Source organism: Oncorhynchus keta, chromosome 16 (genome assembly GCF_023373465.1).
Source record: "Oncorhynchus keta strain PuntledgeMale-10-30-2019 chromosome 16, Oket_V2, whole genome shotgun sequence".
NCBI classification, from domain to species: Eukaryota; Metazoa; Chordata; class Actinopteri; order Salmoniformes; family Salmonidae; genus Oncorhynchus; species Oncorhynchus keta.
Genome location: NC_068436.1, coordinates 19,968,514 through 19,995,494, shown reverse-complemented (window position 1 = coordinate 19,995,494; position 26,981 = coordinate 19,968,514). Strand labels below are relative to the sequence as shown.

The window sequence follows — 26,981 nt, the reverse complement described above, 5'->3', positions numbered from 1 at the left end:
AAGGGACAGACACGTCATGTAAAGGGACAGACACGTCATGTAAAGGGACAGACACATCATGTAAAGGGACAGACACATCATGTAAAGGAACAGACACATCATGTAAAGGGACAGACACGTCATGTAAAGGGACAGACACGTCATGTAAAGGGACAGACACATCATGTAAAGGGACAGACACGTCATGTAAAGGGACAGACACGTCATGTAAAGGGACAGACACATCATGTAAAGGGACAGACACATCATGTAAAGGGACAGACACACATCATGTAAAGGGACAGACACGTCATGTAAAGGGACAGACACATCATGTAAAGGGACAGACACGTCATGTAAAGGGACAGACACACATCATGTAAAGGGACAGACACGTCATGTAAAGGGACAGACACGTCATTTAAAGGGACAGACACATCATGTAAAGGGACAGACACATCATGTAAAGGATGTAAAGGAACAGACACACAGAATATGTCATGTAAAGGGACAGACACATCATGTAAAGGGACAGACACATCATGTAAAGGGACAGACACACATCATGTAAAGGGACAGACACATCATGTAAAGGGACAGACACATCATGTAAAGGGACAGACACGTCATGTAAAGGGACAGACACGTCATGTAAAGGGACAGACACATCATGTAAAGGGACAGACACATCATGTAAAGGGACAGACACATCATGTAAAGGGACAGACACGTCATGTAAAGGGACAGACACGTCATGTAAAGGGACAGACACATCATGTAAAGGGACAGACACGTCATGTAAAGGGACAGACACGTCATGTAAAGGGACAGACACGTCATGTAAAGGGACAGACACGTCATGTAAAGGAACAGACACACAGAATATGTCATGTAAAGGGACAGACACAGAGAATATGTCATGTAAAGGGACAGACACAGAGAATATGTCATGTAAAGGGACAGACACATCATGTAAAGGGACAGACACAGAGAATATGTCATGTAAAGGGACAGACACATCATGTAAAGGGACAGACACATCATGTAAAGGGACAGACACGTCATGTAAAGGAACAGACACACAGAATATGTCATGTAAAGGGACAGACACACAGAGAATATGTCATGTAAAGGGACAGACACATCATGTAAAGGGACAGACACGTCATGTAAAGGGACAGACACGTCATGTAAAGGAACAGACACAGAGAATATGTCATGTAAAGGGACAGACACACAGAATATGTCATGTAAAGGAACAGACACACAGAGAATATGTCATGTAAAGGAACAGACACACAGAATATGTCATGTAAAGGGACAGACACAGAGAATATGTCATGTAAAGGAACAGACACACAGAATATGTCATGTAAAGGTACAGACACACAGAATATGTCATGTAAAGGAACAGACACACAGAATATGTCATGTAAAGGAACAGACACACAGAATATGTCATGTAAAGGAACAGACACACAGAATATGTCATGTAAAGGAACAGACACACAGAATATGTCATGTAAAGGAACAGACACACAGAATATGTCATGTAAAGGAACAGACACACAGAATATGTCATGTAAAGGGACAGACACACAGAATATGTCATGTAAAGGGACAGACACAGAGAATATGTCATGTAAAGGAACAGACACACAGAATATGTCATGTAAAGGGACAGACAGACACAGAATATGTCATGTAAAGGAACAGACACACAGAGAATATGTCATGTAAAGGTACAGACACACAGAATATGTCATGTAAAGGAACAGACACACAGAATATGTCATGTAAAGGAACAGACACACAGAATATGTCATGTAAAGGAACAGACACACAGAGAATATGTCATGTAAAGGGACAGACACACAGAATATGTCATGTAAAGGGACAGACACACAGAGAATATGTCATGTAAAGGAACAGACACACAGAATATGTCATGTAAAGGGACAGACACGTCATGTAAAGGGACAGACACGTCATGTAAAGGGACAGACACGTCATGTAAAGGGACAGACACACATCATGTAAAGGGACAGACACGTCATGTAAAGGGACAGACACGTCATGTAAAGGGACAGACACGTCATGTAAAGGGACAGACACACATCATGTAAAGGGACAGACACGTCATGTAAAGGGACAGACACGTCATGTAAAGGGACAGACACGTCATGTAAAGGGACAGACACACATCATGTAAAGGGACAGACACACATCATGTAAAGGGACAGACACGTCATGTAAAGGGACAGACACATCATGTAAAGGGACAGACACACATCATGTAAAGGGACAGACACGTCATGTAAAGGGACAGACACATCATGTAAAGGGACAGACACGTCATGTAAAGGGACAGACACGTCATGTAAAGGGACAGACACATCATGTAAAGGGACAGACACATCATGTAAAGGGACAGACACGTCATGTAAAGGGACAGACACATCATGTAAAGGGACAGACACGTCATGTAAAGGGACAGACACGTCATGTAAAGGGACAGACACATCATGTAAAGGGACAGACACATCATGTAAAGGGACAGACACGTCATGTAAAGGGACAGACACGTCATGTAAAGGAACAGACACACAGAATATGTCATGTAAAGGGACAGACACAGAGAATATGTCATGTAAAGGGACAGACACACAGAATATGTCATGTAAAGGGACAGACACAGAGAATATGTCATGTAAAGGGACAGACACATCATGTAAAGGGACAGACACGTCATGTAAAGGAACAGACACACAGAATATGTCATGTAAAGGGACAGACACAGAGAATATGTCATGTAAAGGAACAGACACACAGAATATGTCATGTAAAGGTACAGACACACAGAATATGTCATGTAAAGGAACAGACACACAGAATATGTCATGTAAAGGGACAGACACAGAGAATATGTCATGTAAAGGAACAGACACACAGAATATGTCATGTAAAGGTACAGACACACAGAATATGTCATGTAAAGGAACAGACACACAGAATATGTCATGTAAAGGAACAGACACACAGAATATGTCATGTAAAGGGACAGACACACAGAATATGTCATGTAAAGGGACAGACACAGAGAATATGTCATGTAAAGGAACAGACACACAGAATATGTCATGTAAAGGGACAGACAGACACAGAATATGTCATGTAAAGGAACAGACACACAGAGAATATGTCATGTAAAGGTACAGACACACAGAATATGTCATGTAAAGGAACAGACACACAGAATATGTCATGTAAAGGAACAGACACACAGAATATGTCATGTAAAGGAACAGACACACAGAATATGTCATGTAAAGGAACAGACACACAGAATATGTCATGTAAAGGAACAGACACACAGAGAATATGTCATGTAAAGGGACAGACACACAGAATATGTCATGTAAAGGGACAGACACAGAGAATATGTCATGTAAAGGAACAGACACACAGAATATGTCATGTAAAGGAACAGACACACAGAATATGTCATGTAAAGGAACAGACACACAGAATATGTCATGCTCTGGATAAGAGCGTCTGCTAAATTACTTAAATGTAAATGTAAAGGAACAGACACACAGAATATGTCATGTAAAGGGACAGACACATCATGTAAAGGGACAGACACATCATGTAAAGGGACAGACACAGACACACAGAATATGTCATGTAAAGGGACAGACACGTCATGTAAAGGGACAGACACGTCATGTAAAGGGACAGACACAGACACACATCATGTAAAGGGACAGACACGTCATGTAAAGGGACAGACACGTCATGTAAAGGGACAGACACGTCATGTAAAGGGACAGACACGTCATGTAAAGGGACAGACACGTCATGTAAAGGGACAGACACATCATGTAAAGGGACAGACACATCATGTAAAGGGACAGACACATCATGTAAAGGAACAGACACATCATGTAAAGGGACAGACACATCATGTAAAGGAACAGACACATCATGTAAAGGGACAGACACGTCATGTAAAGGGACAGGCAGTCTGCGTACCTCCTCCAGCTGGTTGTACTGAGCCTCCTGGAACTCCTCCAGAGTGTATGTGTGATCTTTCAGGATGTGACAAAGCCCCATGTCACTGATCCTGTAGCACATCTCTCTGATGTTCAGCAACGCCGGACGCAGAGACTGGAAACACACACACAGCTGTTACTGCTGCTTCCTATTATCTTAAAATAACTACCTAGTTGGGTTCCATTATACACAGCTGTTACTGCTCCTTCCTATTATCTTAAAATAACTACCTAGTTGGGATCCATTATACACAGCTGTTACTGCTCCTTCCTATTATCTTAAAATAACTACCTAGTTGGGTTCCATTACACACAGCTGTTACTGCTCCTTCCTATTATCTTAAAATAACTACCTAGTTGGGATCCATTACACACAGCTGTTACTGCTGCTTCCTATTATCTTAAAATAACTACCTAGTTGGGTTCCATTATACACAGCTGTTACTGCTGCTTCCTGTTATCTTAAAATAACTACCTAGTTGGGTTCCATTACACACAGCTGTTACTGCTGCTTCCTGTTATCTTAAAATAACTACCTAGTTGGGTTCCATTATACACAGCTGTTACTGCTGCTTCCTATTATCTTAAAATAACTACCTAGTTGGGTTCCATTACACACAGCTGTTACTGCTGCTTCCTGTTATCTTAAAATAACTACCTAGTTGGGTTCCATTATACACAGCTGTTACTGCTGCTTCCTGTTATCTTAAAATAACTACCTAGTTGGGTTCCATTACACACAGCTGTTACTGCTGCTTCCTATTATCTTAAAATAACTACCTAGTTGGGTTCCATTACACACAGCTGTTACTGCTGCTTCCTATTATCTTAAAATAACTACCTAGTTGGGTTCCATTACACACAGCTGTTACTGCTGCTTCCTATTATCTTAAAATAACTACCTAGTTGGGTTCCATTACACACAGCTGTTACTGCTCCTTCCTATTATCTTAAAATAACTACCTAGTTGGGTTCCATTACACACAGCTGTTACTGCTGCTTCCTATTATCTTAAAATAACTACCTAGTTGGGTTCCATTACACACAGCTGTTACTGCTCCTTCCTATTATCTTAAAATAACTACCTAGTTGGGTTCCATTATATGAACATCTCATAGGAAGACAGGATTGTTTCAATAATAATAAAGTAACATTCAGACAACATGAACCAGCACATACTGGTCAATGGTACAGACCATTTGGTATAGAAACACAATTGTAGAGGTCTTGTCCTGACCAGGAAACACTACTGGACCCAACAATACCACCACCTCATTATCCTGACCAGGAAACACTACTGGACCCAACAACACCACCACCTCATTATCCTGACCAGGAAACACTACTGGACCCAACAATACCACCACCTCATTATCCTGACCAGGAAACACTACTGGACCCAACAATACCACCACCTCATTATCCTGACCAGGAAACACTACTGGACCCAACAATACCACCACCTCATTATCCTGACCAGGAAACACTACTGGACCCAACAATACCACCACCTCGGTGTCCTGACCAGGAAACACTACTGGACCCAACAATACCACCACCTCATTATCCTGACCAGGAAACACTACTGGACCCAACAATACCACCACCTCATTATCCTGACCAGGAAACACTACTGGACCCAACAATACCACCACCTCATTATCCTGACCAGGAAACACTACTGGACCCAACAATACCACCACCTCATTATCCTGACCAGGAAACACTACTGGACCCAACAATACCAACACCTCGGTGTCCTGACCAGGAAACACTACTGGACACAACAATACCACCACCTCATTATCCTGACCAGGAAACACTACTGGACCCAACAATACCACCACCTCATTATCCTGACCAGGAAACACTACTGGACCCAACAATACCACCACCTCATTACCCTGACCAGGAAACACTACTGGACCCAACAATACCACCACCTCATTACCCTGACCAGGAAACACTACTGGACACAACAATACCACCACCTCATTACCCTGACCAGGAAACACTACTGGACCCAACAATACCACCACCTCATTATCCTGACCAGGAAACACTACTGGACACAACAATACCACCACCTCATTACCCTGACCAGGAAACACTACTGGACCCAACAATACCACCACCTCATTATCCTGACCAGGAAACACTACTGGACCCAACAATACCACCACCTCATTATCCTGACCAGGAAACACTACTGGACCCAACAATACCACCACCTCGGTGTCCTGACCAGGAAACACTACTGGACCCAACAATACCACCACCTCATGTCCTGACCAGGAAACACTACCGGACCCAACAATACCACCACCTCATTACCTGACCAGGAAACACTACTGGACCCAACAATACCACCACCTCGGTGTCCTGACCAGGAAACACTACCGGACCCAACAATACCACCACCTCATTATCCTGACCAGGAAACACTACTGGACCCAACAATACCACCACCTCGGTGTCCTGACCAGGAAACACTACCGGACCCAACAATACCACCACCTCATTATCCTGACCAGGAAACACTACTGGACCCAACAATACCACCACCTCGGTGTCCTGACCAGGAAACACTACCGGACCCAACAATACCACCACCTCATTACCCTGACCAGGAAACACTACTGGACACAACAATACCACCACCTCATTACCCTGACCAGGAAACACTACTGGACCCAACAATACCACCACCTCATTACCCTGACCAGGAAACACTACTGGACACAACAATACCACCACCTCATTATCCTGACCAGGAAACACTACTGGACCCAACAATACCACCACCTCATTACCCTGACCAGGAAACACTACTGGACACAACAATACCACCACCTCATTATCCTGACCAGGAAACACTACTGGACCCAACAATACCACCACCTCATTATCCTGACCAGGAAACACTACTGGACACAACAATACCACCACCTCATTACCCTGACCAGGAAACACTACCGGACACAACAATACCACCACCTCATTATCCTGACCAGGAAACACTACTGGACACAACAATACCACCACCTCATTATCCTGACCAGGAAACACTACTGGACCCAACAATACCACCACCTCATTATCCTGACCAGGAAACACTACCGGACACAACAATACCACCACCTCATTATCCTGACCAGGAAACACTACTGGACCCAACAATACCACCACCTCATTATCCTGACCAGGAAACACTACTGGACCCAACAATACCACCACCTCATTATCCTGACCAGGAAACACTACTGGACCCAACAATACCACCACCTCATTACCCTGACCAGGAAACACTACTGGACACAACAATACCACCACCTCATTATCCTGACCAGGAAACACTACTGGACCCAACATCACCACCACCTCATTATCCTGACCAGGAAACACTACTGGACCCAACAATACCACCACCTCATTATCCTGACCAGGAAACACTACTGGACACAACAATACCACCACCTCATTACCCTGACCAGGAAACACTACTGGACCCAACAATACCACCACCTCATTACCCTGACCAGGAAACACTACTGGACCCAACAATACCACCACCTCATTATCCTGACCAGGAAACACTACTGGACCCAACAATACCACCACCTCGGTGTCCTGACCAGGAAACACTACTGGACCCAACAATACCACCACCTCATTATCCTGACCAGGAAACACTACTGGACACAACAATACCACCACCTCATTACCCTGATCAGGAAACACTACTGGACCCAACAATACCACCACCTCATTATCCTGACCAGGAAACACTACTGGACCCAACAATACCACCACCTCATTATCCTGACCAGGAAACACTACTGGACCCAACAATACCACCACCTCATTATCCTGACCAGGAAACACTACTGGACCCAACAATACCACCACCTCATTATCCTGACCAGGAAACACTACTGGACCCAACAATACCACCACCTCATGTCCTGACCAGGAAACACTACTGGACCCAACAATACCACCACCTCATTATCCTGACCAGGAAACACTACTGGACCCAACAATACCACCACCTCATTATCCTGACCAGGAAACACTACTGGACACAACAATACCACCACCTCATTATCCTGACCAGGAAACACTACTGGACCCAACAATACCACCACCTCATTATCCTGACCAGGAAACACTACTGGACACAACAATACCACCACCTCATTACCCTGACCAGGAAACACTACTGGACACAACAATACCAGGAAACACACCTCATTATCCTGACCAGGAAACACTACTGGACACAACAATACCACCACCTCATTACCCTGACCAGGAAACACTACTGGACCCAACAATACCACCGCCTCATTACCCTGAACAGGAAACACTACTGGACCCAACATCACCACCACCTCAGTGTCCTGACCAGGAAACACTACTGGACCCAACAATACCACCACCTCGGTGTCCTGACCAGGAAACACTACTGGACCCAACATCACCACCACCTCATTATCCTGACCAGGAAACACTACTGGACCCAACAATACCACCACCTCATTATCCTGACCAGGAAACACTACTGGACCCAACAATACCACCCACCTCATTATCCTGACCAGGAAACATTACTGGACCCAACAATACCAACACCTCATTATCCTGACCAGGAAACACTACTGGACCCAACAATACCACCACCTCATTATCCTGACCAGGAAACACTACTGGACCCAACAATACCACCACCTCATTATCCTGACCAGGAAACACTACTGGACCCAACAATACCACCACCTCATTATCCTGACCAGGAAACACTACTGGACCCAACAATACCACCACCTCATTATCCTGACCAGGAAACACTACTGGACACAACAATACCACCACCTCATTATCCTGACCAGGAAACACTACTGGACCCAACAATACCACCACCTCATTATCCTGACCAGGAAACACTACTGGACCCAACAATACCACCACCTCATTATCCTGACCAGGAAACACTACTGGACCCAACAATACCACCACCTCATTACCCTGACCAGGAAACACTACTGGACACAACAATACCACCACCTCATTATCCTGACCAGGAAACACTACTGGACCCAACAATACCACCACCTCATTATCCTGACCAGGAAACACTACTGGACCCAACAATACCACCACCTCGGTGTCCTGACCAGGAAACACTACTGGACACAACAATACCACCACCTCATTATCCTGACCAGGAAACACTACTGGACCCAACAATACCACCACCTCATTACCCTGACCAGGAAACACTACTGGACACAACAATACCACCACCTCATTATCCTGACCAGGAAACACTACTGGACCCAACAATACCACCACCTCATTATCCTGACCAGGAAACACTACCGGACACAACAATACCACCACCTCGTTACCCTGACCAGGAAACACTACTGGACCCAACAATAACACCACCTCATTATCCTGACCAGGAAACACTACTGGACCCAACAATACCACCACCTCGGTGTCCTGACCAGGAAACACTACTGGACCCAACAATACCACCGCCTCATTACCCTGACCAGGAAACACTACTGGACCCAACAATACCACCACCTCATTATCCTGACCAGGAAACACTACTGGACCCAACATCACCACCACCTCAGTGTCCTGACCAGGAAACACTACTGGACCCAACAATACCACCACCTCATTACCCTGACCAGGAAACACTACTGGACACAACAATACCACCACCTCATTACCCTGACCAGGAAACACTACTGGACCCAACAATACCACCGCCTCATTACCCTGAACAGGAAACACTACTGGACCCAACATCACCACCACCTCAGTGTCCTGACCAGGAAACACTACTGGACCCAACAATACCACCACCTCGGTGTCCTGACCAGGAAACACTACTGGACCCAACAATACCACCACCTCATTATCCTGACCAGGAAACACTACTGGACCCAACAATACCACCCACCTCATTGACGATGAACAGGCGCTCCTGTAGGGACTTCTTGCACGTGTTGATCTTCTTGGAGCGGACGTTGGTCCGCCACACTCTGAAGGCCTTCCACCTCCTGAAGAGGGCGAAGGCCGGGATGGCCAGGAGGCGACGGTGGCACCGGTACTCATGCTCCCAGCGCTCTAATGGCAGGAAGTCCATCTCCGCGTCAGTGATACAGGTCACACCCTGCTGGCTGATGGTAGAGTAGTCCTGCTTGTTGATGTTCTCATACGCCACTATCCTGGGGGGGGAGGTCAAAGGTTAGAGTAATGGAATGGGTAGTGAGAATAAGGTTGTAGGTGTTTATATTTGATAGAGACTTGGGAGTTCAAATGTTTGCGTGAGTGTGTGTGTGTGTCTGTGTCGTCTCTCTTTGTGAGTCCCAATAATACCTCCTTTGTTCTGAAGTGAACACTTGTTCACTACTTCCCACAATCTAAAAGCAATGAATTGGTGCTGTATGGGTTAGAGGCAGTTTCCACCATGTTTCTTATACCAGGCAGTCCTTTCCATTAGAATTAGTGAAGGGAAGGGAACAAGGATACATGGAATTAGAGATAATTGAGAAGTAGCATCTCTCTCTTGTTGACGTTGCTCTTTCTTGAAGATATAAGCATCATATAGGTTAGGTGTGTGTGTTTCTCCCTCTCTTACTTGATGTTATAAACATATCTGATATAGGTTAGGGTGTGTGTTTCTCCCTCTCTTACTTGAGGTTATAAACATATCTGATATAGGTTAGGTGTGTGTGTTTCTCCCTCTCTTACTTGAGGTTATAAACATATCTGATATAGGTTAGTGTGTGTGTTTCTCCGTCTCTTACTTGAGGTTATAAACATCATATCTGATATAGGTTAGGGTGTGTGTTTCTCACTCTCATACTTGAGGTTATAAACATATCTGATATAGGTTAGGTGTGTGTGTTTCTCCCTCTCTTGATGTTATAAACATATCTGATATAGGTTAGGGTGTGTGTGTTTCTCCCTCTCTTACTTGAGGTTATAAACATATCTGATATAGGTTAGGTGTGTGTTTCTCCTCTCTCTCATACTTGAGGTTATAAACATATCTGATATAGGTTAGGTGTGTGTGTTTCTCCCTCTCTTGATGTTATAAACATATCTGATATAGGTTAGGGTGTGTGTTTCTCCCTCTCTTACTTGATGTTATAAACATATCTGATATAGGTTAGGTGTGTGTGTTTCTCCCTCTCTTGATGTTATAAACATATCTGATATAGGTTAGGGTGTGTGTTTCTCCCTCTCTTACTTGAGGTTATAAACATATCTGATATAGGTTAGGTGTGTGTGTTTCTCCCTCTCTTGATGTTATAAACATATCTGATATAGGTTAGGGTGTGTGTTTCTCCCTCTCTTGAGGTTATAAACATATCTGATATAGGTTAGGTGTGTGTTTCTCCCTCTCATACTTGAGGTTATAAACATATCTGATATAGGTTAGGGTGTGTGTGTTTCTCCCTCTCTTACTTGATGTTATAAACATATCTGATATAGGTTAGGTGTGTGTTTCTCCCTCTCTTACTTGATGTTATAAACATATCTGATATAGGTTAGGGTGTGTGTTTCTCCCTCTCTACTTGATGTTATAAACATATCTGATATAGGTTAGGTGTGTGTTTCTCCCTCTCTTACTTGATGTTATAAACATATCTGATATAGGTTAGGTGTGTGTTTCTCCTCTCTTACTTGATGTTATAAACATATCTGATATAGGTTAGGTGTGTGTTTCTCCCTCTCTTACTTGAGGTTATAAACATAATATCTGATATAGGTTAGGGTGTGTGTTTCTCCCTCTCTTACTTGAGGTTATAAACATCATATCTGATATAGGTTAGGGTGTGTGTGTTTCTCCGTCTCTTACTTGAGGTTATAAACATCATATCTGATATAGGTTAGGGTGTGTGTTTATCCCTCTCTTACTTGAGGTTATAAACATCATATCTGATATAGGTTAGGGTGTGTGTTTCTCCCTCTCTTACTTGAGGTTATAAACATCATATCTGATATAGGTTAGGGTGTGTGTTTCTCCCTCTCTTACTTGAGGTTATAAACATCATATCTGATATAGGTTAGGGTGTGTGTGCTTCTCCCTCTCTTACTTGAGGTTATAAACATCATATTTGATGGAGCTCTTGGGTGCGGCAGAGGTCATGTACAGGAAGCCCAGGTGAGGGTTGTTCCGGATGATTCTGACGATGTCCGGCGGGGAGCGTATTTTGGCACGGATCACATCCTCTGCAGAGCTGAAGATGACGGGGTGACTGGCTGGGAGAGGGGAGGGGGACTGGAGGAAGGCTCCGGTGGGGGAGGGCTTTGCGGACTTGGAGGAGCGAGGGCGTTTGGGGGGAGAGGGGGAACACAGGGTACTCTGGGTCATCTGAGCCTGGAGGGAGGAAGCAGTGACAGTCAGTCAGGCTTTTATATTTATTTGACTTTGAAAAGCATCATGAACAGCTGAAAGGGGGCTTTGTACTACATCTCTTGACAACAAAAGAGACAGATATTGATTGTGGACTGGTTTCTTCTATGGCTCAAATGAGGTTGATGGAACTACTGGTTAAAACAGAACAAGAAAGGCTATGAGTTTAACAGTTGTCTGACCCGTATCAGTCCACTGTGATACCTCTCAGCTTCAGAGAGCTTCAGAGTCATCAGAGAGCGAGGGGGCTATAGGGAGGGCTACTGACAAACAGAGCACAGCTCAGTATCTGCCTCCCACCGTCTACAATCACTCATTTATTCCAGTACATGGCTGTATATCACTAGTGAAATCATGGTTAAGACAATCTGGATTTCAAATTAAACCATGTCAAATCTGCATGACGTCTGTCCGTCCAGCAGAGCCCTTCTCAGTCTTCCACCTGTTTCTCCTTGACGTGGTCAGGCAGCTCAGGGAGGTGAAGGGTGGAGCTCTGTCTGTCAGGGGCCTTGTCCATCCACTCTACCCCAGCAAGGGAGGGCGACGGAGGCTTCCAGCCCGACTGGAGCAGCCTCTCCCGGTTCTGCCTGTGGATGAACTCTGGCTGCTTGTGGTCCTGGTACTTCTTCAGGACCGGCTGAATGAGAGAAGATGTGTAAATAGAGGTGTTTATGTGCTTATGGGGCAGTTGATGTCTGGGATGGTTATGAGAACAAAGGCTGATATTTAGAAAACATTACTGTGAGCAAACAGTGTTTACAAGTGGCTGGGTCCCCATATTCACCCCCCCCCACCCACCAGTATCTCCAGCGGTACGGGTCTCTGCCCTGCCCTCCTGCGTTCCTGGGCCTTGGTGGTGTGTGTGAAGACCAGGGCATCAGGGTTGCGTTGTGCCTGGCTCGGGGCTACTGAGATCAGCCTGGCTCTCAGTGCCTCTGGGTCTACGTGGCCAGGGGACATGGTGAATGGGAGGGTCATCCTCTGCTGCCGGGCCCCAGCCACCTCCTCTCTCCCTGGGCCAGCCTGGCAGCGAGGGGACCCCTTCTGGGAGAACGAAGACATGGTGGCCTCAGATAGTCTGCCTCTCTGGGTCTGAGTGGATACTGTGTGTGGGGGTGAAGGGGAGAGCACAAGGAGAGGGAGGTGGGGAACGATAAGCTCTCCCTTTAGTTTCGGTCTATCAACTCGTGTCAAAGCAAACTATAGTAGCAAGTCATCTTACACATAACATACATTTCAGTTGTTTAGCAACTTACCTGGCAACAAGAGATAAACATTGCAATATAACGTTAAATCAAAAAGTTCAAAACAAACGTAGCCAACAACATCCGCTAACGCTGAGACGGTTATATACAGTGATATCACAAACCATCCGTTTGGTTAACAGAAACAATGAGGCGCTAGCAATTTATAACATATTTCTGAGCAAGTCAAGTTGTATTACTTACATAGCTATCAATGGCACTTCAACATAGACATTAGTAGAGAAACTACAGAAGCAAAAACATTAGCTACACTTGTTATCGCCGGTTCTCGTGTCAGAAGTGGAAACTGATCGTGAGTTTATTGTTTCTTAGCAACCAGCGCCTCCTGGACACCGCGCGGAGAGCAACAGCTGCACATGCGCGCTTTGCAGTACAACTCACCATTCATGTCCCAAGGTTAGAGATTTTAAAACTAGGCAAAAATACCTGCACCCTACAATATAGTTTGTATAGCTAGATTCCCAACAGAACGCGGGCTGTCATACATCGGGTTTGTTTTCATGGTAAACCTCAAAGATGGGTTGCAGTTGAACCTGCACAAACATTCCTGATATCGTCTTGATTCTGCACATTTGAAACACTCTATCCCAGGATAACCTGACAGAGCATCCTGGAGACGCTCAACCACACACACATTAAACATGATCATATGCACCAGTCAATTCATTTAGAGAATGTATCATCCCACCACAGAAAGGTGATTTAAATACTTCCCAACAATGATCACAGAAAACAAATGTTACACTGACAACACCTAAGAAAATGTATTTTAATATTTCCCAACACAACGACCACAAGAAGTTTGACCACAGAAATAATGACCACAAAAAGATTTCCTAATTTCCCAACAACGCCAATAAAACACACCAGAAAGAGAATTTAAATATATTTTAATAACAGACATCAAGGTGAATGGTATAAATCCATAACAGACATTGGCATTTCTGTAGAAATGGTTGGCAATGCACACAGTCAGGGATGGAAATTAAGCTAGCCCGATGCTAGTACACTTCAGACTGGCTAGTAGAAAATGTAGCCAATTAGCCCAACAGCTAGTGAAATGTTATATTTAGTTTTATTACATGGCACATCCCTGCATACCGCTATAGAGACTCCAGGTCTGCCATGGACGATGTTTTCCTCCTCTGTGACGTCATTATACTCAGCTGAAAGAGAAAAGACAGAACAAATGAGTGTGTTAGAAACAGTCAAAGCCAACAAAGTTCCTCTCCGTGTCGGGGCTTCTTCAAAGACGTGTGTCCATGAAGATGATATGGGACAGGAGACACGCCGTTGCTGTGCAGCGTTCCAGTACTGCATCTCATCTCAATAAGATCCAGGGTCCTATTCATTAGACAGCAAACTAAGTAACACTGACTAAAACAGGGAGGGACTACCTACACGTGTCCAATAACTCCCTTTGAGTTTCTGTTGCATAACGTTTTTGAACTGTTTTACTACAGCGTGCCCACTAAATATGACCCTGTGGTGATATCAGACAACTGAGCTGACATCATCAGTGTGCGACTCTCCCTGGCCCCAGTGTAAGACCCCTAGTACCTGTTGTGATGCTGTAGTTGCCTTCTGTTCTGCCTGAGTCAAACGCCTCTGGAGACGACTGTTCTTCTCCTGATACTCTGCCATCTGCCTCTCGTACTAGACAACAACAGGACACATTTCAACCACAACATTAGAGACACTTCCCCTACTGGACCCAGCAACAATAAACTGACATCACATTTCCTCTTTATATTCATTATGATGCGGGTTGCTATTGGTTTCAAGGTGCGAGTAGTGTGTTGAATTCACGTTGAACAATTGTCTGTGTTCCTTTTTTTAATCTTCTATAAAATGGTATGCGTGTGTGTGTGTGTGTGTGTATGCGTGTGTTAGAGTCACCTCTACTATGGTCTCGTGGTCAGTCACCAGCTGGATCTCCAGTTCCTGACAACGTTGCCTCTGTCGACTCAGCTCACCCCTGAAACCAACAGACCGTGTCATAGTGGTCAGCGACCAATCATCAAACACATACGTATATCAAAACATCCACTCATCAACTAGCAACTGTGTCAAACAGTGGGCCATTTGGTCCGTAGCCTGTCAATCTCTCCCTTCTACATTGTGTGCAGGAGGCTTGAAACGTTGTTTTTACTGTGATCTGCAAAGTGAAAAAGAGCCAGAACAGCTTCTCAGAAGTTCAAAGCAGAATGGAAAATGTGGGCGTCTTCAAACCAAATTGTTGAGTTTGTAGACTTGCCTGTATGGACACTGGGCTATTATGGTGGAGTGTCAGAAGGTCAGATCACAGTTTATTGGTCATATACACACAGGTTTACCCAGTACATTGAACTAACTTGAGGCTGGTGAGTTTGGTCTGGAAGGTCAGGGTGAGGGTCTTGGCCTCCTCCTTCCAGCGCTGGCTGGTCTTCTGCTGGGCAGAGAGGAGGCGGGTCAGGTCAGCACTGGAGCTCCTACTGCTTTCCTCCATCTCCCTGACCCGGGCTTCCAGACCCTGCTCCTTTAGGGAATACTCCTGCTCCATCTGGGAAACCTGTGGAGAGGAGGAGGGGAAGTGAGGGTGGGTGTGTCTCCAACTTGACCTGCCCACCTGTTTAACCTCATCTTGTTTTCACCCTCCTCTACCTGCTAGACCTGTCTACCTCCTCATCTCCCTCCTCATCTACCTCCTCATCTCCCTCCTCATCTACCTCCTCATCTACCTCCTCATCTACCTCCTCATCTCCCACCTTCCTCTCCCTCCTCATCTCCCACCTTCCTCTACCTGCTAGACCTCCCTCCCTCCTCATCTACCTCCTCATCTACCTCTACCTCCTCATCTACCTCTCCCTCCTCATCTCCCACCTTCCTCTACCTGCTAGACCTGTCTCCCTCCTCATCTCCCTCCTCATCTCCCACCTCATCTCCCACCTTCCTCTACCTGCTAGACCTGTCTCCCTCCTCATCTCCCACCTCATCTCCCACCTTCCTCTACCTGCTAGACCTGTCTCCCTCATCTCCCTCCTCATCTCCCACCTTCCTCTACCTGCTAGACCTGTCTCCCTCATCTCCCTCCTCATCTCCCTCCTCATCTCCCACCTCATCTCCCACCTCATCTCCCACCTCATCTCCCACCTTCCTCTACCTGCTAGACCTGTCTCCCTCCTCATCTCCCACCTTCCTCTACCTGCTAGACCTGTCTCCCTCCTCATCTCCCACCTTCCTCTACCTGCTAGACCTGTCTCCCTCCTCATCTCCCACCTTCCTCTACCTGCTAGACCTGTCTCCCTCCTCATCTCCCACCTTCCTCTACCTGATAGACCTGTCTCCCTCCTCATCTCCCACCTTCCTCTACCTGCTAGACATGTCTCCCTCCTCATCTTCCACCTTCCTCTACCTGCTAGACATGTCTCCCTCCTCATCTTCCACCTTCCTCTACCTGATAGACCTGTCTCCCTCCTCATCTCCCACCTTCCTCTACCTGCTAGACCTGTCTCCCTCCTCATCTCCCACCTTCCTCTACCTGCTAGACCTGTCTCCCTCCTCATCTCCCACCTTCCTCTCCCCCCTCATCTCCCACCTTCCTCTACCTGCTAGACCTGTCTCCCTCCTCATCTCCCACCTTCCTCTACCTGCTAGACCTGTCTCCCTCCTCATCTCCCACCTTCCTCTACCTGCTAGACCTGTCTCCCTCCTCATCTCCCACCTTCCTCTACCTGATAGACCTGTCTCCCTCCTCATCTCCCACCTTCCTCTACCTGTTAGACCTGTCTCCCTCCTTCCTCTACCTGCTAGACCTGTCTCCCTCCTCATCTCCCACCTTCCTCTACCTGCTAGACCTGTCTCCCTCCTCATCTCCCACCTTCCTCTACCTGATAGACCTGTCTCCCTCCTCATCTCCCACCTTCCTCTACCTGCTAGACCTGTCTCCCTCCTCATCTCCCACCTTCCTCTACCTGCTAGACCTGTCTCCCTCCTCATCTCCCACCTTCCTCTACCTGCTAGACATGTCTCCCTCCTCATCTCCCACCTTCCTCTACCTGCTAGACCTGTCTCCCTCCTCATCTCCCACCTTCCTCTACCTGCTAGACATGTCTCCCTCCTCATCTCCCACCTTCCTCTACCTGCTAGACCTGTCTCCCTCCTCATCTCCCACCTTCCTCTACCTGCTAGACATGTCTCCCTCCTCATCTCCCACCTTCCTCTACCTGCTAGACATGTCTCCCTCCTCATCTCCCACCTTCCTCTACCCCCTAGACCTGTCTCCCTCCTCATCTCCCACCTTCCTCTACCCCCTAGACCTGTCTCCCTCCTCATCTCCCACCTTCCTCTACCTGCTAGACCTGTCTCCCTCCTCATCTCCCACCTTCCTCTACCTGCTAGACCTGTCTCCCTCATCTCCCACCTTCCTCTACCTCCTCGACCTGTCTCCCTCCTCATCTCCCTCCTCATCTCCCACCTTCCTCTACCTGCTCGACCTGTCTCCCTCCTCATCTCCCACCTTCCTCTACCTCCTAGACCTGTCTCCCTCATCTCCCACCTTCCTCTACCTGCTAGACCTGTCTCCCTCCTCATCTTCCACCTTCCTCTACCTGATAGACCTGTCTCCCTCCTCATCTTCCACCTTCCTCTACCTGCTAGACCTGTCTCCCTCATCTTCCACCTTCCTCTACCTGATAGACCTGTCTCCCTCCTCATCTCCCTCCTTCCTCTACCTGCTAGACCTGTCTCCCTCCTCATCTCCCACCTTCCTCTACCTCCTAGACCTGTCTCCCTCATCTCCCACCTTCCTCTACCTGCTAGACCTGTCTCCCTCCTCATCTTCCACCTTCCTCTACCTGATAGACCTGTCTCCCTCCTCATCTTCCACCTTCCTCTACCTGCTAGACCTGTCTCCCTCATCTTCCACCTTCCTCTACCTGATAGACCTGTCTCCCTCCTCATCTCCCTCCTTCCTCTACCTGCTAGACCTGTCTCCCTCCTCCATCTCCCAACCTCATCTCCCATCTTCCACCTTCCTCTACCTGATAGACCTGTCTCCCTCCTCATCTCCCTCCTTCCTCTACCTGCTAGACCTGTCTCCCTCCTCATCTCCCACCTTCCTCTACCTCCTAGACCTGTCTCCCTCCTCATCTCCCACCTTCCTCTACCTGCTAGACCTGTCTCCCTCCTCATCTTCCACCTTCCTCTACCTGCTAGACCTGTCTCCCTCCTCATCTTCCACCTTCCTCTACCTGCTAGACCTGTCTCCCTCATCTTCCACCTTCCTCTACCTGCTAGACCTGTCTCCCTCCTCATCTTCCACCTTCCTCTACCTGTTAGACCTGTCTCCCTCCTCATCTTCCACCTTCCTCTACCTGCTAGACCTGTCTCCCTCATCTTCCACCTTCCTCTACCTGATAGACCTGTCTCCCTCCTCATCTTCCACCTTCCTCTACCTGTTAGACCTGTCTCCCTCCTCATCTTCCACCTTCCTCTACCTGCTAGACCTGTCTCCCTCCTCATCTTCCACCTCATCACCTTCCTCTACCTGCTAGACCTGTCTCCCTCCTCCACCTTCCTCTCCACCTTCCTCTTCCTCTACCTGCTAGACCTGTCTCCCCTCATCTTCCACCTTCCTCTACCTGATAGACCTGTCTCCCTCCTCATCTTCCACCTTCCTCTACCTGCTAGACCTGTCTCCCTCCTCATCTTCCACCTTCCTCTACCTGCTAGACCTGTCTCCCTCCTCATCTCCCTGCTAGACCTCTCCCTCCTCATCTCCACCTTCCTCTACCTGCTAGACCTGTCTCCCTCCTCATCTTCCACCTTCCTCTACCTGATAGACCTGTCTCCCTCCTCATCTTCCACCTTCCTCTACCTGCTAGACCTGTCTCCCTCCTCATCTTCCACCTTCCTCTACCTGATAGACCTGTCTCCCTCCTCATCTCCCTGATCCTCCCTCCCTTCCTTCCTCTACCTGCTAGACCTGTCTCCCTCCTCATCTTCCACCTTCCTCTACCTGATAGACCTGTCTCCCTCCTCATCTTCCACCTTCCTCTACCTGCTAGACCTGTCTCCCTCCTCATCTTCCACCTTCCTCTACCTGCTAGACCTGTCTCCCTCCTCATCTTCCACCTTCCTCTACCTGCTAGACCTGTCTCCCTCCTCATCTTCCACCTTCCTCTACCTGATAGACCTGTCTCCCTCCTCATCTTCCACCTTCCTCTACCTGTTAGACCTGTCTCCCTCCTCATCTTCCACCTTCCTCTACCTGATAGACCTGTCTCCCTCCTCATCTTCCACCTTCCTCTACCTGCTAGACCTGTCTCCCTCCTCATCTTCCACCTTCCTCTACCTGATAGACCTGTCTCCCTCCTCATCTTCCACCTTCCTCTACCTGCTAGACCTGTCTCCCTCCTCATCTCTGTTTCTACAGACTGGTCTTACCTGCTGTTACGCCCGTCTCTGTGCGAGCAGCAAAGCCTTGCATAGTTGGTTTATATCCCCGTCCTTCCTCTACCCTGATCCCTCCCGTTCATACTGCATCCAGTCTGGTCTTAAAGGTGCTTAACCAGGTAGTCTCACCTGCTGCTTAGCTCTCCTCTGGGTCATCATGCTAGCCTTGCGTAGCTCCTCCATCTCCCTGCGGAGCTGCATGTTCTCCTGCTGCAGCTGGAGCCGCTCCTCGCTGACCCCGCTGCAGTCCTCCCTGGCTGCAGACAGAGACCCCTGCAACCGCCGCACCTCCTCCTGGCACCGGGACAACTCCTCACTGTAGCTGTGGGGGGAAAGGGGAGGGAGGGGGAGAGAAGGGAGGAAGAGACAGAGGGGGCATTTAGATTACAAAGTACTGTATACACTTGGGTCCAGACAGATGACAGGCAGACTAAAAAAAAGCACACTTAACAGCTGAACACAGATCTCAGATCAGCAGCTCAGACTAAGCACACAGAAATACATGTCTCACTCCATCTCCAGTTTCTTCATCTTGTTGTGTGTGCTCTGCAGGGTGATGTTCATGTCGTCCTTCAGTCTCTCAGCATTCAGAGACCTCTGGTGGAGAACCTCTATCTTCCTGTACTCTGGCTCTCCTCTACCCTCCTTATACACCTGGAGTACAGGTGACATAGGAACAGGTTATAATGCATTAGAATGCTTCATAACCTCCATTCCCCATAAAGTTCCTCCACCACCTGTAGGAATGTACGATTCAGTTTGGTAAAACAATAGTATGACTTCTTCCCCAATCACCTCACCTTCTCCACCCCCCCCCCCTCTCCAGTTCCTCCTCCACCCCCTCACCTTCTCCAGGTCCTCCTCCACAAACCCCCTCACCAGGTCCTCCTCCACAAACCCCTCACCAGTTCCTCCTCCACAACCCCCCTCACCATCTCCAGTTCCTCCTCCACAACCCCCCTCACCTTCTCCAGTTCCTCCTCCACAACCCCCTCACCTTCTCCAGTTCCTCCTCCACAATCCCCCTCACCTTCTCCAGTTCCTCCTCCACAACCCCCTCACCTTCTCCAGTTCCTCCTCCACAATCCCCTCACCTTCTCCAGTTCCTCCTCCACAACCCCCCTCACCTTCTCCAGTTCCTCCTCCACAACCCCCTCACCTTCTCCAGTTCCTCCTCCACAACCCCCCTCACCTTCTCCAGTTCCTCCTCCACAACCCCCCTCACCTTCTCCAGTTCCTCCTCCACAACCCCCTCACCTTCTCCAGTTCCTCCTCCACAACCCCCCTCACCTTCTCCAGTTCCTCCTCCACAACCCCCTCACCTTCTCCAGTTCCTCCTCCACAACCCCCCTCACCTTCTCCAGTTCCTCCTCCACAACCCCCTCCCTCTTCTCCAGTTCCTCCTCCACAACCCCCCTTACCTTCTCCAGTTCCTCCTCCACAACCCCCCTCACCTTCTCCAGTTCCTCCTCCACAACCCCCTCACCTTCTCCAGTTCCTCCTCCACAACCCCCCTCACCTTCTCCAGTTCCTCCTCCACAACCCCCCTCACCTTCTCCAGTTCCTCCTCCACAACCCCCCTCACCTTCTCCAGTTCCTCCTCCACAACCCCCTCACCTTCTCCAGTTCCTCCTCCACAACCCCCTCACCTTCTCCAGTTCCTCCTCCACAACCCCCCCTCACCTTCTCCAGTTCCTCCTCCACAACCCCCTCACCTTCTCCAGTTCCTCCTCCACAACCCCCTCACCTTCTCCAGTTCCTCCTCCACAACCCCCTCACCTTCTCCAGTTCCTCCTCCACAACCCCCCTCACCTTCTCCAGTTCCTCCTCCACAACCCCCCTCACCTTCTCCAGTTCCTCCTCCACAACCCCCTCACCTTCTCCAGTTCCTCCTCCACAACCCCCTCACCTTCTCCAGTTCCTCCTCCACAACCCCCCCTCACCTTCTCCAGTTCCTCCTCCACAACCCCCCTCACCTTCTCCAGTTCCTCCTCCACAACCCCCCCCTCACCTTCTCCAGTTCCTCCTCCACAACCCCCCCTCACCTTCTCCAGTTCCTCCTCCACAACCCCCCCTCACCTTCTCCAGTTCCTCCTCCACAACCCCCCCTCACCTTCTCCAGTTCCTCCTCCACAACCCCCCCTCACCTTCTCCAGTTCCTCCTCCACAACCCCCCCTCACCTTCTCCAGTTCCTCCTCCACAACCCCCCTCACCTTCTCCAGTTCCTCCTCCACAACCCCCCTCACCTTCTCCAGTTCCTCCTCCACAACCCCCCTCACCTTCTCCAGTTCCTCCTCCACAACCCCCCTCACCTTCTCCAGTTCCTCCTCCACAACCCCCCTCACCTTCTCAGTTCCTCCTCCACAACCCCCCTCACCTTCTCCAGTTCCTCCTCCACAACCCCCCCCTTACCTTCTCCAGTTCCTCCTCCACTCCATCACCTTCTCCAGTTCCTCCTCCACAACCCCCTCACCTTCTCCAGTTCCTCCTCCACAACCCCCCCTCACCTTCTCCAGTTCCTCCTCCACTGCCCTCATCTCTCTCATGGACCTCTCCATCTGAGACTCTTTATCTGCACACTCCAGTTGTAGAGCCGACAACTCCTCAGCCATCCGATGGATCTGTGAGTTGCACTGTTTACGTACATTCTCTACCTGAAAGAAACACAATCCAGAACTAGTCAAGAACACCTGAAGTAACAACAGATAGTATACATCCCACATATTCTACCTGCTCTGTCACTTTAGCCAGCAGCATGCCATCCTGCATACCACTGCTGGCTTGCTTCTGAAGCTAAGCAGGGTTGATCCTGGTCAGTTCCTGGATGGGAGACCAGATGCTGCTGGAATTGGTGTTGGAGGGCCAGTAGGAGGCACTCTTTCCTCTGGTCTAAAAAATATCCCAATGCCCCAGGGCAGTGATTGGGGACACTACCCTGTGTACGGTGCCGTTTTACGGATGGGACGTTAAACGGGTGTCCTGACTCTCATTAAAAGATCCCATGGCACTTATCATAAGAGGAGGGGTGTTAACCCCGGTGTCCTGGCTAAATTCCTAATCTGCCCCTCAAACCATCATGGTCACCTAATAATCCCCAGTTCACAATTGGCTCATTCATCCCCCTCCTCTCCCCTGTAACTATTCCCCAGGTCGTTGTTGTAAATGAGAACGTGTTCTCAGTCAACTTACCTGGTAAAATCACATAAAAATAAATAAACTTGACAAAACAATTATATTCTGTAAATCAGGCTTTTCAGAGGGAAATGCAGAGAGCTGCACCCCTGGTTTCACCACAGTGAAACGCACACTGCAGCTTGTGAGTCTGTGCTATTTCAGTGTCCAGGCACGTCTACATTTAGACCCGTGTCTGACAGCCTGGTGAAGGCTAACATTAACAGGCTTGGTGCATTAGGTCTTAAATCAAGAGCCATTAATAGAATGGTAATCACAGTCCCTCCCTGGTAAACAGCCAGGCAGAGAAGGCAGGTCAGGGAGTTCCTCAAGGAAAAACTACACGCACACTGCTGAGCTGCAAACAGATAATTTCAGAATTGGTTAAAGTTAGGTTAGGGTTTGGTTATGGTTAAATTTAGGGTTTGGTTATGGTTAAAATTAGGTTAGGGTTTGGTTATGGTTAAAATTAGGTTAGGGTTTGGTTAAAGTTAGGTTAGGGTTTGGTTATGGTTAAAGTTAGGTTAGGTTAGGGTTTAGTTATGGTTAAATTTAGGGTTTGGTTATGGTTAAAATTAGGTTAGGGTTTGGTTATGGTTAAAATTAGGTTAGGGTTTGGTTAAAATTAGGTTAGTGTTTGGTTAAAATTAGGTTAGTGTTTGGTTATGGTTAAAGTTAGGACCAGTTTCGATTTAGATTAGTCGTTTTACAGGTCAGCAGTGTCCTTAGTCTTCCCCGTTCCTCTACCGAGAACACAGCATCAAGAGAGAACGTGCTCAGGACGCAGCAGCTCCGTTCCTCTACTGAGAACACAGCATCAAGAGAGAACGTGGTCAGGAGGCAGCTACGTTCCTCTACTGAGAACACAGCATCAAGAGAGAACGTGGTCAGGGAGGCAGCAGCTCTGTTCCTCTACTGAGAACACAGCATCAAGAGGAACGTGGTCAGGTGCAGTTCCTCTAGTCATTCAGGAGGCAGCTCTGTTCCTCTACTGAGAACACAGCATCAAGAGAGAACGTGGTCAGGAGGCAGCTATCGTTCCTCTACTGAGAACACAGCATCAAGAGAGAACGTGGTCAGGAGGCAGCTCTGTTCCTCTACTGAGAACACAGCATCAAGAGAGAACGTGGTCAGGAGGCAGCTTTCCTCTACTGAGAACACAGCATCAAGAGAGAACGTGGTCAGGAGGCAGCTCTGTTCCTCTACTGAGAACACAGCATCAAGAGAGAACGTGGTCAGGCAGCTACGTTCCTCTACTGAGAACACAGCATCAAGAGAGAACGGGTCAGGAGGCAGCTCTGTTCCTCTACTGAGAACACAGCATCAAGAGAGTTAACGTGGTCAGGAGGCAGCAGTTCCTCTACTGAGAACACAGCATCAAGAGAGAACGTGGTCAGGAGGCAGCTCTGTTCCTCTACTGAGAACACAGCATCAAGAGAGAACGTGGTCAGGAGGCAGCTACGTTCCTCTACTGAGAACACAGCATCAAGAGAGAACGTGGTCAGGAGGCAGCTCTGTTCCTCTACTGAGAACACAGCATCAAGAGAGAACGTGGTCAGGAGGCAGCCCCGTTCCTCTACTGAGAACACAGCATCAAGAGAGAACGTGGTCAGGAGGCAGCTCTGTTCCTCTACTGAGAACACAGCATCAAGAGAGAACGTGGTCAGGAGGCAGCAGCTCTGTTCCTCTACTGAGAACACAGCATCAAGAGAGAACGTGGTCAGGAGGCAGCTCCGTTCCTCTACTGAGAACACAGCATCAAGAGAGAACGTGGTCAGGAGGCAGCAGCTCCGTTCCTCTACTGAGAACACAGCATCAAGAGAGAACGTGGTCAGGAGGCAGCTCCGTTCCTCTACTGAGAACACAGCATCAAGAGAGAACGTGGTCAGGAGGCAGCAGCTCTGTTCCTCTACTGAGAACACAGCATCAAGAGAGAACGTGGTCAGGAGGCAGCTACGTTCCTCTACTGAGAACACAGCATCAAGAGAGAACGTGGTCAGGAGGCAGCAGCGTTCCTCTACTGAGAACACAGCATCAAGAGAGAACGTGGTCAGGAGGCAGCAGCTACGTTCCTCTACTGAGAACACAGCATCAAGAGAGAACGTGGTCAGGAGGCAGCTCTGTTCCTCTACTGAGAACACAGCATCAAGAGAGAACGTGGTCAGGAGGCAGCTCTGTTCCTCTACTGAGAACACAGCATCAAGAGAGAATGTGGTCAGGAGGCAGCAGCTCCGTTCCTCTACCGAGAACACAGCATCAAGAGAGAACGTGGTCAGGAGGCAGCTACGTTCCTCTACTGAGAACACAGCATCAAGAGAGAACGTGGTCAGGAGGCAGCAGCCTAACAGGTTGAGGTAGTAGTGTACTGGTGATGTATTGGAGATAATGACACACTATGGTAAAACGCCGGGACTAGGGTTAGAGAGGGTGGCTCAGGATGCCGGGACTAGGGTTAGAGAGGGTGGCTCAGAACACCGGGACTAGGGTTAGAGAGGGTGGTTCAGGATACCAAGACTAGGGTTAAGAGAGGGTGGCTCAGGATGCCAGGACTAAGGTTAGGGTACAGTTGGAGGGGAGGACTAGGGTTAGCATTTTGAAAAAGAAGTTGAGAGACACCTCTTTCCTGGTGCGTATGGCAGCATCCTGGATCAGTTGTCTGACAGCTTCATTCATCCTGTCCAGCTCCTCAGATTTCTGTTTCTCTCTCAACAGGGCCTGATAGGGAAATACATACCACCATCACATACCACCATCACAACCAGTTATGCTAAATGACAGATAGTCCCTGACCAGACAGAGATACATACTCATCATCACCAGTGTTATGCTAAATGACAGATAGTCCCTGACCAGACAGAGATACATACTCATCATCACCAGTGTTATGCTGAATGACAGACAGTCCCTGACCAGACAGAGATACATACTCATCATCACCAGCGTTATGCTGAATGACAGACAGTCCCTGACCGGACAGAGATACACATCATCACCAGAGTTATGCTAAATGACAGTAAGTCCCTGACCGGACAGAGGAGTGAAGGGTGTGAAGGAAAGGGTAGAGAGGGAGTTGTCTGACCTGGTGAGAGAGGTTAGATTGTATCCAGAGAAGCAGATCGTAGCAGTAGAAGACTGTATGTACCTGGTCCTTCTGTAGAGAGGCCTCCTCAGCCAGCTGTATGGAGTCTCTGACCTTGGAGAAGGCCTCGTAGCGCTCCTCCTCCAGAGAGGCACAGCGGACCTGCAGCTCCCCCACCTGACGGGTACACCTCGTTATACACCGCGCTATTTAGCTCCATGACCTTGTAGATACTACGTTAAAATAGGGATGCCAAAAACTACAGTGTTCCCCACCTGCCTCTCCCACACCACCTGCTCCCTGCGTACACCCTCTGCCTCCTGGGTGGCTGCCTTCAACCTGCAGGAGACAGATGGGGACAGAAAGAGTTTAGCAGGAGGAATTGAAGAGAGATGCACTCAGCCTCCTGTGGAAGAGTCCGGAAGAGGAACTGGAGTGAGGATTACAGGTGTGTTTCACCTGGCCTCTAGCTGACTGAGGGCTGACTGGAGATGGTGGAGTCTTCGATCTGAGGCCTCCTCTCTACCATGAGCCTCTGCTGCGTCGTCCT

General features: G+C 48.2%; 1 protein-coding gene and 1 long non-coding RNA gene across 2 annotated transcripts in view; both read right to left on the bottom strand.

Moving 5' to 3' along the window:
• Window positions 1-14,618: 14,618 nt before the first annotated feature.
• LOC127907896 (sodium channel and clathrin linker 1-like) overlaps window positions 14,619-26,981 on the bottom strand; it is a 40,057-nt gene continuing 27,694 nt past the window's right edge. The window contains exons 2-12 of the mRNA XM_052464360.1: window positions 26,891-26,979; window positions 26,707-26,770; window positions 26,495-26,608; window positions 25,969-26,067; window positions 22,689-22,835; window positions 20,692-20,834; window positions 20,310-20,502; window positions 16,100-16,296; window positions 15,645-15,723; window positions 15,306-15,401; window positions 14,619-14,911 (exon numbers count right to left, since the gene is read on the bottom strand). Coding sequence (XP_052320320.1) covers window positions 14,849-14,911; window positions 15,306-15,401; window positions 15,645-15,723; window positions 16,100-16,296; window positions 20,310-20,502; window positions 20,692-20,834; window positions 22,689-22,835; window positions 25,969-26,067; window positions 26,495-26,608; window positions 26,707-26,770; window positions 26,891-26,979 — 1,284 coding nt within the window. The 3' untranslated portion in view covers window positions 14,619-14,848. The remainder of the gene's footprint in view (window positions 14,912-15,305; window positions 15,402-15,644; window positions 15,724-16,099; window positions 16,297-20,309; window positions 20,503-20,691; window positions 20,835-22,688; window positions 22,836-25,968; window positions 26,068-26,494; window positions 26,609-26,706; window positions 26,771-26,890; window positions 26,980-26,981) is intronic.
• LOC127908047 (uncharacterized) lies at window positions 18,085-20,294 on the bottom strand. The gene is made up of 6 exons (XR_008066041.1): window positions 20,122-20,294; window positions 19,702-19,911; window positions 18,977-19,138; window positions 18,539-18,661; window positions 18,254-18,415; window positions 18,085-18,157 (listed from the first exon to the last, which is right to left on the bottom strand). It is a non-coding gene; the product is annotated as an uncharacterized LOC127908047 (long non-coding RNA).